General features: G+C 38.9%; 1 protein-coding gene across 1 annotated transcript; it reads right to left on the bottom strand.

The window, feature by feature from the left end:
• Positions 1-2,644: 2,644 nt before the first annotated feature.
• LOC137199209 (tumor necrosis factor alpha-induced protein 2-like) lies at positions 2,645-15,218 on the bottom strand. The gene is made up of 12 exons (XM_067613340.1): positions 15,114-15,218; positions 12,701-12,850; positions 11,148-11,778; positions 8,805-8,916; positions 7,874-7,996; positions 7,698-7,792; positions 7,507-7,599; positions 6,679-6,805; positions 6,353-6,472; positions 4,548-4,703; positions 4,185-4,306; positions 2,645-3,390 (listed from the first exon to the last, which is right to left on the bottom strand). The coding sequence occupies exons 1-12, from the start codon at positions 15,130-15,132 to the stop codon at positions 3,243-3,245; spliced, it is 1,896 nt and encodes a 631-aa protein (XP_067469441.1). The 5' UTR covers positions 15,133-15,218; the 3' UTR covers positions 2,645-3,242.
• Between the last annotated feature and the right edge of the window lie 501 nt (positions 15,219-15,719).

The raw sequence follows: 15,719 nt of genomic DNA, 5'->3' as shown, positions 1-15,719 counted from the left end.
GGGGAATGACTCGCTTTTGGAGCCTCAAGTGGCCATTCAAGGAACTGCAGTTTTTGGCACTTTCGCATTGGTTTCATTTTACAGCTGCAGAGGTTCCCTCTTGCTGAAAACATAACAGTAGTCATCTCTGGGTTGGTGGCTCACAGCAGGAAAGCACCGTGGATTTCCACCAACCAGCTTCCAGTCATTTATCAGCCTGGTCATTCCCAGTAGAGTTTACTATCCACAGCTTTCAATAGTTTATCTTCCCTCCCTCTCCAATGGGAATTTGCAGCTATGACCCCCATCTTCCAGAGCACATCCTTTTCTTTCAATGATATACAAACACTGACAGACTTTCAGGGAAAAAAGCCGCCAGTAATGTGCGGCGGACTCATGTACTTCCCTGCTTTGAGCAACGGCCATTAACTGCAGTTACAACTGAATAATAATAAACTAGGAAACACCTTGATCCAGTGTGCAAAGCTTCTGTTCCTGCAAACAAGGGTCAATAATTTCCTGCTATTGTACAAGACTGGCTTGGCTGTTTATGATGTTGGTGAGTCACTTAATGGAAAACATCACAGTAACTGGATGATCGGTGGTGGTTTACACTTCCCGCAGAACCTCTGATGAAGAATCTGAAGAATTTCAATTACAAGCCCTGACCACTGACACCAATTTAGGAACATTTCTTCAAAAGGATTCTTCAACCACCATGTTGTTGTTTTTCACTCATAACTCACCCTGATAGGTTTGTCTGTTAACTCCCAAAATACTGTTTATATCATTTAGTGTCAAAATGCAGGTCTACGTTGTCGTTTCCTGCACTAAATGTTCATATATTTTGTGCTCTAACTCATGAATTTTAATGAGTAAGAACATGTTTTCATGAACCTGCAAACAAACTTCATCTACTCAAAGACTTTGTGTGTGAATTTTATTTAGATTGATTTTGTTGTTTATTTATTAAGTTTTAATTAATTTATTCATACAAATGTACAAATCAGATGAAAATGTGGTATACTTTTCACTTGGCTACAATCAATTAGACAATATTAAACTGTTGAAAGCAGATATTTCTGTGTTAATTACATTACAAACTTGGAATACTTTCTAATTGTACTTGAACTACAGATTGCTTTTTAACTTGAACTGTTTCAGCTACTTCAGGAGATATGTTGTGTACCTTTTAACTGATTTGATCTGGATTTAATGTGGGTATATGTCAGAGTTTATTTTTGACTGTATGTACTATCTGTGTGAAGTATACTAGTTTACTTGTTCCTATTTATTTTCTATTTTTTTTAATTTTATTTCTGCCTCTATGCAGCATATAATGGTTCTCTTTCATAACATGCGTTTCGTGTCTAACCGTGGGAACACCTCCTCCGTGACCTCATCAGAAGCTCAAATAACATTATGCCAGCCCTAATTGGCTGGCACCCTTGACGTCTATGTCAGCCCAGAGCTTTGCCCCTGCAGCAATAAAACCTCTAACTGGGACACTCACCCCCTGTGTGCAGCCCCTAGGCTTATCCCATGCTCAGGCATGCTTTTTATCATGCCTTTCACCTCTGAGGAGCATCGGCGTCTGCATATTCTGTGTCCAGCTCGTGCCCTGAAAATTTATGTGGACAGGACTCAGGGTTTTGGAAAGGGCGACCAGTTATTTGTGTCTTAGACAAAACCACACGTTGGTAAGCCTGTGTCCAAGCAACCTCTGTCCCACTGGATGGTGGAGGCTACTGACCTGGCTTATACTAGCAAGGGTCTCCAGCCTCCCACTGGCCTACGTGCACACTCCACCAGAGGTTTAGCAACCTTGTGGTCTCTCTTCAAGGCCGATCAATGCTGGGCCTCAGCCCACACGTTTGCTAGATTTTATAGACTGGATGTCTATACCAACCCAACCCTGGCACATTCACTCCTCAGTATGCAATGAATGCTATGAAAGAGAACTTAAGGTTATGGATATAACCCTGGTTCTCTGATTAGCATGAGTGAGTGTCTCACCCAAGTTGGTAGCTCCTGGTTTGAAAAGTGAAGTGCCTTAAACCTGCATTCTTTCTAATGGCCAGCAGAGGGCGACTCCACTGGCTGCAAAAATAAGTCTGATTGTATAGAAGTCTATGAGAAAATGACGCTACTTCTCACTTGATTTATGATCCGAGTAAACACTTTCCTAATGAATTTATGGTCTAAATCGCTAGTATCAAGTCTTCTTCAATGCATCATGATGTTCATTTTGTAAATGATGGCCCCATTTAGAGTAAAATTGATGATAAAACAGCGTATGCCTTAGGGCGTGGCTATGTTGTGATTGACAAGTCAGTACCACAACAACAACGTTGATTAATGTAACCATGGCGTAACCCATGGATTTGCAGAGTATAGGTGTAGCTGCTGCTATTTCACAGTGCGTTTGCAGTTCATGAAAGTTCATTGTAACATTTTGGTCACCCAAAAAAGTCTTGTCCAGCATTTGGTTGTGATAAAATATCCTCTAAGGAGTCAGATTTTCAGTTTTTTTGGTGAGTACATGTTGTTTTAATTGTTTTAGGCCTGTTTTGCACTGGCAGATATTAGCATTAGCATTAGCGTTGTCACTGTTAACCATAGATTGTAAATGCACTGTGCTAGCCAAGCTAGCAGCTAACACTATGGTCAGCTCCACCCTCTTGTAAATATGGTCACTTCTGGCTGCAAAAATCAAACATGGCGACGGTCAAATCCAAGATGGCGATGGTCAAATTACTACACTCGAGGCTTCAAAAATGGCGGTTCACAAACCAATGGGTGACGTCACGGTGACTACGTCCATTTTTTTTACAGTCTATGGTCTCACCAGACTACCCTCCTTGTTATGGAAATGAGGAAGAGGTGAACTTGTTTTAAATGACAACTGACGCTATGTCAGCCTAATATTAAGGAGGAGGGTCACATCCACTCCTGACATAGGCGTCACGGGTGCCAGCCAATTAGGGCTGGTGTAATGTTATTTGAGCTTCTGATGAGGTCACACGGGAGTTGTTCCCATCGTGAGACACTGACTCACACTAATCAGAGAACCAGGGTTATATCCATGACCTTAAGTTTTGTATTCCTTTAATCACCCAGATAAGATGATCAACACATGAGCAACATCACTTACATATCAATGTGTTCATCATACTAATGCAACACAAACATTATGATACATTATATTGGACAACCCAACTTTAAAACTGAAATGAGGAGAACGAATCACTGGAGTGAATGTCTCATTTGACCGGAACGCTGGAGAAAAAAGGGCGAGCGTTGACAACGTTGGCTGGTTTCAAAGTGTCTGACAGAATTGCTTTGACGGTTTTCCTGTCGGCCTTGGTGAGGTTAGTCTTGAGCTTGAGCAGAGCCGAAACATGTTTTTCACTGTGGATGAAGGAAGGGAAACATTAGAAATTAACTTTTTTAATCCAGGACAACCACTCATTAAACAAAAGAGATATGACATGTTAATTTGTTAGTTTTAGAGGTGCTGGTACAGGTGGATTATGTTACTTTTGGACTGAGCCAGGCTAGCTGTTTTCCCCTGTTTCCAGGCTTTGTGCTAAGCTAAGCTAACCAGCTGCCAGCTCTAGTGTCATATTCAGAGCACAGTGAAAGTGGTATCAATCTTCTTATCAAACCACAAAAAAGCAAAAAATATATTTCCCAATGTCAAACTATTTTATTCTTTGGTTTGCATGTGAAAGTCTTACAACACTGGCCGTGTTTCCATTAACCTATTTTTATGCGCATTTTGAAGCATCGCATTAAAAAAAGTTTAATGAAAATGCCAAAATTGGAAAAAACTTCCTCAATTTCGCAAAAAAAGCTTCACTGACTATGTCCACAGACTGTCATAACAAGCTTTCATTTAAAAGCAGCACTTTTCTTTGTTTCACTTTTGTTTTTTCTTGATAACTCCTCCAGAAAATTGAGCCTCAGCCTTTCATAATAATATCATAATATCAGGAAACATCTGAACTCATGTGAGAAGTTTTAGTTCAGTTTACTTCCTGCTTCCCTTAGGTTTTACTGAAAAATGTGTTTGTCAATGTTCAATGTTTACTGATTATGTTCTGTCTTTATTAGGTCAATCACAGCTAAATAAGGACAGTGCACATTCGCTTTTGATAATAATAATAATGACGTGAATCCAATATGCAGATTGTAAAGGTTACCTGAGGTCAGGATAATCAGTTCCCAGTGATACTATTTGTAACTTTATGGCAGGGAGGTCTTGGAGTTTCAGCACTTCGGCAATATTGTTCAGGATTTCCTTCAACCAGTCCTCCTTTGATCCCTGTGAAGTAGTTTAGTTTAGTATTCAAGTTTACTTCAACAGTAATATACAAGCCAAATGTTTTGGGGAGAATTTTATCTTTAGTGTTAATTGTTTTTAAAGTGAATTTTCCCAGGAACATGTTAATCACACTCTGCAGTCAGTTCAGTGATATATTTTCTTCCTTGGAGTTTCTGATGTTGAACGTAAGATGATGCAACCAAAAATTAATGTTTTGTTAGATTTTGTGCTTCAGTCTCACCATTTTCACAAATAAATTGTGCAAACTCTCCGCGTTGTCTTTCACAGTCATGTAGGCTTTCTCCTGACGCTCCTTGTTCTCCAGTTTGACTTTCCTTTTCAGGAGCCTCTTCACATATTCTGCTGTCACTTCCTGGTGAAGCTGGCCCATCAGATCCTGCAATCAAATCAGTAATTCCGACAAAAAACGTTATTTTAGCAAACAACTATTTTTTGTTTGTTCTTTGAAGAACCACTTGATTTACCAGATAATTTGTGAATCTATAAAACTATACCAGTAATTATCCATGTTTTACTCCCTTTACTACTTAAATTATGAATATTTCATGTATTACTAACTGTTTTGCAAACCATACTGTGGTATGCATTTCATCTCCAGGCAGCCATTGGGTTCCATTAACTTTTGTACAGTTTGAAAATCATATATCATATATGTTTATGTAAAATCTCACTGTATGTAAATTAATAGAAACCAATGGCCGCCCGAAAGGTAAAATATATTTAAACATATTCTGTAGAAATGTAAAGTTAACATGAAAGTTAACATAACATGTAGTTAAAGGACCAGTGTGTAAGATTTAGTGACATCTAGCGGTGAGGTTGCAGATTGCAACCAACTGAAAACCCTCCCCCTCCCCTTCTAAGCACATAGGAGAATCTACGGTGGCTGTGAAACTTGTGAAAAAACGCAAATGGCCCTCTCTAGAGCTAGTGTTTAGTTTGTCTGTTTATGGGCTACTGTAGAAACTAGAGATGTGCCAGAATGCAAATATGTTATTTGGCAAAGCACAAATAGTGGGTTTTTATGAATATTTGTTTCATACAAACATTTTTTTAAATTATTTGTTTCAGGAAGAAAAAAAAAAGGTTGGTTACATCGCTATCTCAGTCTCTCTCCTCTGCTCCACTGTTACGTCTATCAGCAGATCTCAATGAGGGGAGTCACATCCACCTGCTACATGATGCACATTTCCTAATATGGACATCACTCCCGGAGTTGAGGGTGTTCCCCAGAAATAAAGCTGATCTACTGACACAAGTGAAGTGCTCCCAAGGGACTCTCCATAACCTGTTGTTCCCGCTCTCCTTTCCACAAAGTTAGGTTGTAAAAAAATAGGCAATAAATGAGAAGTGCAAAGCAATAATTGCCTTTGAAGGTCTTTCCTCCATGTTACACGGTGTGCTGTCTCTGTGTTATGGGTGTATAAATAGATAGAGGTCTGTCTGCAATGAGGCGATGAGTAAAGTTTTAGCTCATTAGTCAGCACAGTCATCTTTGATCTGGGAGACTCCAGTTCAAGACCTGGTGTGGGGATCTCCTTTGTAAGGTAGTTTACTCATGAACAGTTATTGTAACACTTTGATTTTCTAAAATTAAAAGCTTAATAAAAACAAAACAGGATTTTTAAGCCTCTTTCCACTTTTATTTGAATACAAATATAAATAATTTTGCTGCCTCCACAAATACAGATACAAATACAAATACTGGGCTCTCTGCACATCCCTAGTAGAAACATGGCGGTGCAACATGATGGCCTCCGTGGAAGGGCGCCCATTCCCTATGTAAAAGGGCTCATTCTAAGGCAACGAAAACACAACGATTCTTATTTTCAGGTAATTATACACTAATTAAAACATACTTATGGATATTATATTCCATTTCTGCCAAGACTGTTCTGCTAGATGCCACTAAATTCTACACACTGGTCCTTTAAGGAGCTAAAACTTGAAAAAAACAAACAAAAAAAAAGTGGCTTGTCCTTTCATTTGAATTGAAGAGGGTGTGTCATGGTTTCTTCAGTTTACCTGGTGACACAATTCAGCTGAACCTTGAAGATCCTGAATCTCTCGTTCAGTGCTGACCAGCAGATTCTCAAACACTGACTTATTCAGCCAGTCACTGGTTCCCAGCTTGCGGTACTGTGGCTGTGTGAGATACAAACATGATGCATGAGACAGTGAAATATTTTATCTCTAACTTTTACCAAAAACAGATATAGGTAGGGTCCACAATAGTGCTGAATGTTCAGAAAATGTTCAGTTTAGGGTTAAATTTTAATTATTATCCATCTACACAGTGACATCCATGAGCACATTTTGTGAATTATTATGTATTATGTAAATAAACTTACCTTGAGGACCTTGTGCACAGGGCTTAGTAAATACATGTGAGCAGATTGTTTCATGTCCATCAGAACAGACAAACAGCTTTCCCGAACATCCTCTGGGAACAGATCACTCTTCTTAACGAGGAAGTCCCTGCAGGCAGACCACAGGAAAACCCTCAAATTAGCTCACCGCAATATTTTATTGTGATAGTGAAGGATAGGTGCACAATTTTTCTGCCTTAAAACAACAGTCAGAAGCCCAAATGAACATTGAAACAGTTTCTTTTCTTGCTGTAATCATTCCTCCTGTTCATACTGACCGTTAGAAGATCCCTTCATAATGCACTTACAATGGAAGTGATGGGGGTCAAAAACCACAGTTCTTCTTCTGTGAAAAAATTTATTTAAAAGTTTATCTGAAGCTAATATGAAGCTTCAGATAAACTTCTTTTTAGTGCCAAAGTTCCTCTTTTTGTTACTATACTTCCACCGCAGCTCAACAGGGAAACACTGTCCGAGGAAACACAAAGAGGGAATTTGATGCTAAAAAGACTGTAAATGTGTCAGATATCCACTTGATACGACTAACTCAGACTGCTGAAGCCTCATATAAGCTTCACATCAACTTTTAAATGACTGTGTGGACACACTGTGGATTTTGGCCTCCATCACTTACATTGAAAGCACATTTGAAGGATCTTTTCATAGCCAGTATGAACAGGAGGAATGATTACAGCGAGGAAAACCTCTTTCACTGTTCATGTGGACACCTGACTGTTGTTTTAAGACAGACTTGAAAAATTGTGAACCCGTCCTTTAAGCTGTTAGTTTGTCTAAATGTCAGAAAAGTACCTGAAATGTTCAATACAGCTGAGTATCGCCTTGATGAACGGCTTGCTGTTCGGTTTGCTTCGCTTCATGATGTCGTCTTGGAAGATCCTGAACCTGCAGGAGTTTGTATTTGAAGTGTTGATATCATTAAGAATAGAACTAATTGCATTTATAAATGACAATATTTAAAAGCAAGTAATCAGTCTTGTTACCTTTGTAGTAAATCTTTCAGTTGGTAAGTTAAATCCTGGGCCTTGCTTTGGTCTCCCACAACTTTTACAGTTGTAGTCAAAATACCATTGATGAGCTAAAGACAGATAGAGGATACAAATTAATTACTGCATTTAAAAATGATAATTATGTTTATATTGTGTTGATAATACTGTACCGGAATGAGATCATAGGCCACAGGGCTGATGAGGCAGCCGTCCTTTCTTGACGGCTCCTCTCCGTCATCCCACTTTTGCTTTGCTTCCTCCAGGACGCGGTCGATGCAAGTCGTCAGCTCACTCTGGATGTACAAAAAACAACATACAGCGGTTACTTTTAACACACATAACACTCTACTACTCTACTCTACTTTTTTGTTTAAGGCATGAATTTCTATGATTCTACCAGGGTGGCACTAGTGAAAATGTCATCAGGACAATCATATTAAAACTGATTATTGTCTAGAGGGCAGAAAAATGTGGCCTGTTGCTGGAGCTCGAGATTAGATCAACTAAAATCCTCCAGAAAGCAACAAGTATTATAGTTTCATCTGGGCTTGTTCTAGCAAGTGAATGTTCATTGTTCATTCCTTCTGCAATCCGACTACTAAATGTTCTGTAGCATTGTCATTGTTGGTAGATGTTTTATCTGATCTTTTTTATTGTATCTATTAAGTTTATTTATCTATCTTATTTTTGGATTCCACATACAGCTACTTCGTGTTTTTTTACTCCTTTTGTGTTGTATATTGCATTATTTATTTTTATGTAATTGTGTTGTGTTAACAACAAGCTGCCCCAAACAAATTGCCCCTAATGAGATTAATAAAGTTGTATGTACTGTATTGTAAAACATTGAGATTCATCTACTAGGGACCATGAATATCCACAACAAATGTAATGACAAATGTAATGACAATCTAACCCATAGTTGCTGCGATATCTCACTCTGCACAGAAGTTTTAATCATACTCATTGACAGGCAAACATCTGGATTGTTAGACATCGCTGCTAGTGTAAAAAACACAAAAACGAGACCTGAAATTTGAGTAAAACTACCAAACTAAAACTAAAAACTGCTATACATAACTAGAAATGTAATGAATCTACCTGTTGTTTGTTCAGGTACTGTTCCTTTAGAGGTTCCAGTAACTTTTCAGGCAGCAGCTTTCCCAACGCTTCGTGATCGATCTCACTGGCCAGCTCTGGCTCTCGAAGGATTCTTACACAGAGAGCAGACATTACATTCACAGTCATTAACAATTCAAAAAACATGAACTGTACAGATTAGGATTTCATGGGAATTTTTTCATCCTCTGGAGATCATGAATATTGATGTTAAATTTACCAGTGGTGGATGAATTACTCAGATCTTTTACTTCAGTAAGTTTCAAGAAAAAAATCTTGCATTCAAAATTTTATTGAAAGTACACAAGTATAAGCATCAAAATATACTTTAAGTACCAAAAGTAAAAGCACTCATTATGCAATTCAGAATAAAATAAAAATAATATATTATTTTATTATTAATTATTGATGTATTATGTGTAACATATTTTAATTACTTTATATATAGCTTGGTAGCTTAATCTATAATTGATTGATTGATTTATTGAATTGTTTATTTAAGTGTCCTGCACCTTTCTGGTCCCCAGCCCATATGGGCTTACAAGACACTAGACAAAAATAACCAAGATGGCCACATGACATACCATAATGTACAGTTCCACAGATTCAGAAATAAAGCATTTCAGAACATCTAGTTTACATTGAAAGAAATGTCCTGTTATGATGGATACAATGTTCTCCGTCTCAGCTGCCAAGCGTTTCCTATAAATCTCGCTAAAATAAAGATTTCCATATTAAAAAGTCGACTCAACACCTCAGCATCGGATAACCAAAACAAATCAGGGTTTCTCAATTCTATCTTTTCAAACAAACAATTCCATAAGTCACTGTACAAAGGGCAATGAAATACAAAATGAAATTCATCCACGACAACACCAAGATCACAAAAACTACATAAATGTTCCTCTTCAGGAATACCTTTATGTCTGCCTACCTCAATTGCCAGTGGTGAAGTACCAGTTCCAGGACCTCTGCCTTCTCTGTAAGTTTAGCTTTATATATGGTTCTGTATAATAATCGTCTTTGATTTGATTTGAGTTTCTGAGCTTTGGCTTCTTACAAATGTCCTCCTTCCATTGTTCCTTATACATCTTTAATAATTTTTGTTTAACTGTATTTATATTACACTGCAAGTTATTCCTGAAAATAAAATTCAAATCAGAAAGAGAAAATATTGCAGCAACCCTTCTTGACCAAGGATAATTGTGTGCTCGGTCCCAGTTAAAGATCTTTTTGGTAAGTCTTTCCTCTGGCAACTGAATAAGGAGCTTCCACAACCTCACCATAATAATATAAATTCATTTAGTTGTTGATTATATTTCTATTAATAATATAAATCTGCAAGGTGAGATGGTGATTGACTTCAGGAGGAAACTGCCCATGCATACTTCGATACTCATCAACGGAACTACTGTGGAGACTGTACAGTACACTAAGTTCCTGGGGGTTCATGTGGCCAATAACCTGTCCTGGTACCTGCACACCTCCTCTCTAGTGAAAAAGGATCACCAGTGTCTACAATTCCAGCAGAGGCTGAAGAGGGCTCATCTCAATCCATCCATCCTCACCATCTTCTACAGGGGCACCATTGAGAGTGTTTTGACCAGCAGCATCTCTCTCTGGTATGAGAACTCTAACACCTCAGACAGAAAGGCCCTAAGGAGAGTAGTGAGGACAGCAGAAAGGACTATTGGGGTGACACTGCCACCTATTGAGGATCTGGCCCAAAACACCTACTGGCTAAAGCGACCAGCATCCTGAGAGACTCCACTCACCCCTGCAATAGACTGTTCTCCCTCTTGCCCTCAGGCAGGAGGTACAGCAGCCTACGTAGCAGCACTGTCAGGTTCAGTAACAGCTTCTACCCGGCTGCTATAAGACTGCTCAACAAAATAACACACTGCTGACTGTGCTCTTGTGTTTTTAGTCTTTTTCTCTCATACCTGTGCAATGTCCAGAAATGTGTTTTTAATGGTACCATGCTCGTAGTTTCGTTCTACTTTGCATCACTGATGTTTTGCTGAGTGACAATAAAAGGATCTTGAATCTTGAATCAAAGTAGTGGAGTGCAAATATAAAGCTGGAGAATGCTGGAAAATGGAAAGTAGTTGTTGAGAAATCTTGGTCTGATACGTTGGACAGAGGATGGACTGATGGACCAACACATGGACAGACATTATCATGTTTGGGCACTGACACCGCCAGAATAAAAATACACCAATATAGAACAGAATGGATTCAGAAATATAAGATTCTTCACCAAATGTTGATTTTGAACCATGTTATTGTTTTATAATAATAAGATAAATTGAATTAATGACTCACTCTGGATAATACTCGTTCACCCAGAGCAGGAGGGAAGTGCAGTCCTTGTCATCTAGACCAAACTCTGCAATCTTTTTGAGTCTGGCACTGAAGGTTTGGTGGTACCACCTGGCATAGGAATTACAGATGTTCAGCTCCGGTGGGTAGCAGCTCTTCACCACCTCCACCACCCACAGCAGGTCCTGCTTCAGCTGCACGCCCATGCTGCGGATGTGGAGAGACTTCTCCACCTGGTCTGCAGGGCTGGAGGAGGTGTTGTCCATGCACTCCTCCACCAAGCTGCAGAGCGTTGAGTCGTGGAGCTTCTTCCAGCCACTGGGCCTCCAGGCCGGCGGTGTCCCATCTCTCTGCTTCCACTGCTTGTCCTGCTCCTCCTCCTGGCAAACGGCATTCACAGCAGACGTTAGAGCCTCAGCGTTGACTTCTGTGCTGAGAGACTGTTTCAGAATCTGCACTACGAGGTCCTTCAGGGCTCTGCGGTCTGCATCAAGCCTGTCTACTTCTTCCTCCTGATGTTCAAGTGCCTCTGCTTCTGTTATCTCCCCAAATAGATGCTCCTCTCTCTCTATCAGCAGCTGGCTGGCCTCAAACAAATGGTTTGCCTCAAGGAGTTCTTCAAATGTGGGTATCACTGAGGGAGAAAAGCAAAGAGCAGACCTTGTTTTGAGCTGTTGGAGATGGTGTTTACAATAAAATGTGGCATCTAAACTTCCTGGAATCACTTTCTATTGGGCCTCATACTCCATGTGCATGAGACAAAGACAGGCCTGCATTCAGTCACAAAGCCTGATAACAAAGAATGGCGCCCAGTCAAACAAAGAGTCCAAAATGGACTCCATCTCCCAGCATGTTTTGCTTAGTTTGCACCTTGGTGTGAACTCTGTGGGACGCATTAGAGTTTCGTCTCTGATTGGCAGAGACACACCAACACCACCGGGAGTCCTGGCAACGCAGCCGTGATATCACTGCAGCGTTAAGAAGCAGCTGCACGAACACTGCCATTCCATTGTAAATGTGCAGGAGGAAGCGTTGCTTTCTCTGTGAGCGAGCTTGCTAAAGGACTTAACCCCATGCACATGCTTTTTCCCCCACCAACTGGAAGGTTCTCCCCTCGCTGGACAGAGCGTGAGGACGGTCCCGTCAGCATCCAAGCTGAGGAACAACTGAACAACTGGCCTGCCGAGTACCTGAAAAACTGTGTGCAGGTGTACTGAGGAGAACTGCTGCTGTTTTAAACGCAAAGCTAAGTTAATTGATAAATAAAAACTATTCATGGCATTATTTTTGAGAGCATCCTCAGTTTACTTTTAGTGCCTACTTTTCATATACTTTTGCACATGCTTTTCAGTATGTGTAAAAATATAGTGTTTGTGGCCTTGAAGACATGTTTATTGTAGAAACAGAATTCAACCATTAACTTTATCTCTGTTCCTAAAATATTTCTGTTTCTTCCTGTTTTCTGCAGTGCAGTCCTATTCAAACATTAACAGTTAATGGTTGGCTAACAACTGGCTAATGGCTGGATGTATCTGATGTTAGCTCCATTAACTGACCATTTTGGGGTTCCTTATCGCCAGGTGAGAGGTGTCCATCAGTTACAGAGATGGTGTTTAGACCAGCTTGAGCTCTGTTGCCTCTAAATAACTTCTGGAAGTCTATCCTCAACCACCTTCCTCTTGCAGGTCTGCCGCTTGGTTCCTCTCCTGTGGAGAAAAAATACCACCAAATGTTGCTAATAAAAAAAGAAAGAAAAAGAAGAATAGCTAAGTGAAAAGCTTAGCTATTAGCCGAGCAACTAACTTCTGGTTAGCTCTCTGTTTAACACCTTATGTGTGCAGCTCAGCTAGACTTTCCAAATGTTATCAGACCAAATGGATCAAATTTTGATTGTGAAATTAGTAATTCTGCGGGTGTTGCCCAAAACAATTTATCCACCATTTTACAGTTGCAACATTAGCATTAGGAGTAGGCTATGGTGGAGCCCATGGCGTAAGCACGTCTCACATCTGTTTTGTAATTACTCTCACCGCTTTAGGCTAGTTTTTGTATTAATTTTGTGTAATACACTTGCTTTCCTGTTTTTTAATGTTTTAGTTAGCTATTTTTAAAATTGTGAATACAGTTTTTGCATTTTTAAAGGACCAGTGTGTAGGATTTAGTGGCATCTAGCAGTGAGGTTGCAGATTGCAACCAAATGAATACCCCTCCCCCTCCCCTTCCAAGTGTGTAGCAGAACCTACAATGGCCGCGAAAAACGGGAAAGGCCCTCTCTAGATCCAGTGTTTGGTTTTTCTGTTCTGGGCAACTGTAGAAACATGGCGGTACAACAACATGGCGGGTTCTGTGGAAGAGGACCCGCTCCTTATGTAGATATAAAGGGCTCATTCTAAGTTAACGAAAACACGATTATTCTTATTTTCAGGTGATTATACACTAATTAAAACACACTTATGAATATTATATTCCATTCCTGTCAAGTCCATTCACTAGTTGCCACTAAATCTTACACACTGGTCCTTTAAATGACTATAATGGTATTTTCTCATATTTTGAATAAAAAGAGAGCTTCAAATTTAAGTAAACAATTCACTAACTGCTACTAACATAAGTTGTTACGTGTGCTATGTTATTCAAAATCAAACCCTAACAAACACATTTTAGTTTTTTGAGCAAAAAAGTGGAATGAAAACATATTAAAAGAGGAATCTGTAATAAAACTGTACTGTTTCTATCAAAAATTAATAAGATAAATTAATTAATTCAATCTGATTAAATCGTAACACAAAGCATCATCTAGCATCCAGTTGTTCCACATCATCGTGATTTTTCATATGAAAAAACAGACCATGGAAATGACAGTTAATAAGAATATTACTTTTCAGTGACAAAATTCACCTTTCAGCTTCATTGATCAATAACTAAGAAAGCCTGTTGATGATTCATATAACAAGAAAGTACTAAAGTGTCAGCCTTTCCCTGCATGTCACATTTAACAAAGCATGGGAGGAAACTTTTATAAGAGTAAACACTCTATCAACCAGTCCAGACAGGCAGACAAATATCTATTGTATAGTGTTTTTGTCTAACTCCTCCAGCAGTGTTACTCACCCCAATCTCACAGTCGGATCAGACATTATGCTGATTCTACAGTGTATATTTTGTACTAGGCCAGTGTATAATACAATATACGGTATTTTTAGAAAACATAGGATAATAATTATAATGTTGTTACTAAACTCAGCTACATTGGAAACTGCTTACAGAGATCACTTCTAACCAGGTCAAATTGATCACTATAAGCAGATGATTATTATAACCGATTTTTTTTCTTTTTCTTAATTTCTCATGCAGATTACCATCTAATTAACAATTTTATATTTATTACATGAATATGAAGTAATGAAACGGACAGTTTCGCTATTTACTTAATTTTATTGACTGTTTCAAAATACAGAACAGCTGTTTCAAACGCTTGTTTCACTGCTGCATCTCGTTGGCTCATTTTTGTCAATTTGTCATAAGCTTCAAGGAGACTACATTTTTCATTAAGAGAAATTGACTTCCTTTCCTTTTCTTTCCTTTTTGTCATTTCCTGATTGTTTCATGGCGGTTCTCAAATAAACATGCCCACCCCGCACCTCCACGCAAATCTGCAGAGGTGTGCCGCAATGCCTGATAATGGTGCAGCAGCTGCTAAATACACATCATTTGTGTACTATGGGAGTAAAGTAAAAAGAAAATAGAATTATAACTAAAGTTATAATGGTCCTATGTGGTAATGGCATTTTTCAGTGTGTATGGTTCTAATATAGATTATCGTATGTTTGTCAGTTAGTTACAGTAAAATCAGCCATGCTCATCATCACTGACTGTGTTTTGTGGTTAGTATTAACATGTAACCTCCATACAACCTGTTTATCACTTTAATAACCTGATTATTGTTGTGTTGTAAACAGTTTTTCTTACCTTTTGCTCTGAAACTCATCGCTCCTGAAGGCAGCAAGACTCACAGGTGTGAAAAGCTCGTCCGTCTCTGCAGCAGGTCAGCTGAACACTGAACTGAGAATAACTTGCAAAATACCATCTGATGTCAGGCTGTTGGTTAAGTCACGCTCTGAGAAACTCTGCTATATCACGTATCCACATTTCCTCTTGGAACTTACATTTATAATGTGAGAATGAATGCATCAGCTCTTTCAAAATGACACATATGTGTGAATGTTCAATTTAAAATGTCGCCCAGTTTCTGACACTGATCAAGCTCACTGCGGGTGAGGTGTTATTATATAGGCGAAATCTTACGATGATTACAACTTTATCTCTGCATATTTAATGAGGACATAAATAATTTCAGTTTTTCAAATCAGATTAATTTCAAACCAGAAAACAAATTTGGTTGTTTGTTACCCTCCATAAAACAAAGTCTAACTTCTAATCACATATATGAACTTTGATTTTCAAAGCATCTAAAAAAGATGAATACAGTTCACACCACAAACTACCGTCAAGTACTACAAATACATCTGGGAAAAGATTTTCACTTCCTCAGAAAAAAGAGAAGTCTAACACCAG

This window comes from Thunnus thynnus, chromosome 16 (genome assembly GCF_963924715.1).
Source record: "Thunnus thynnus chromosome 16, fThuThy2.1, whole genome shotgun sequence".
Lineage (NCBI taxonomy): Eukaryota > Metazoa > Chordata > Actinopteri > Scombriformes > Scombridae > Thunnus > Thunnus thynnus.
This window is presented reverse-complemented; position numbering and strand designations above follow the sequence as displayed.

Coding starts and splice junctions, on each gene's coding strand:
- LOC137199209 (XM_067613340.1), bottom strand. Junction 6,806..7,506: donor AGCTGTATTGAACATTTCAG/GTACTTTTCTGA, acceptor GTCTGCCTGCAG/GGACTTCCTCGTTAAGAAGA. Junction 3,391..4,184: donor ACTGATTATCCTGACCTCAG/GTAACCTTTACA, acceptor CTTCATCCACAG/TGAAAAACATGTTTCGGCTC.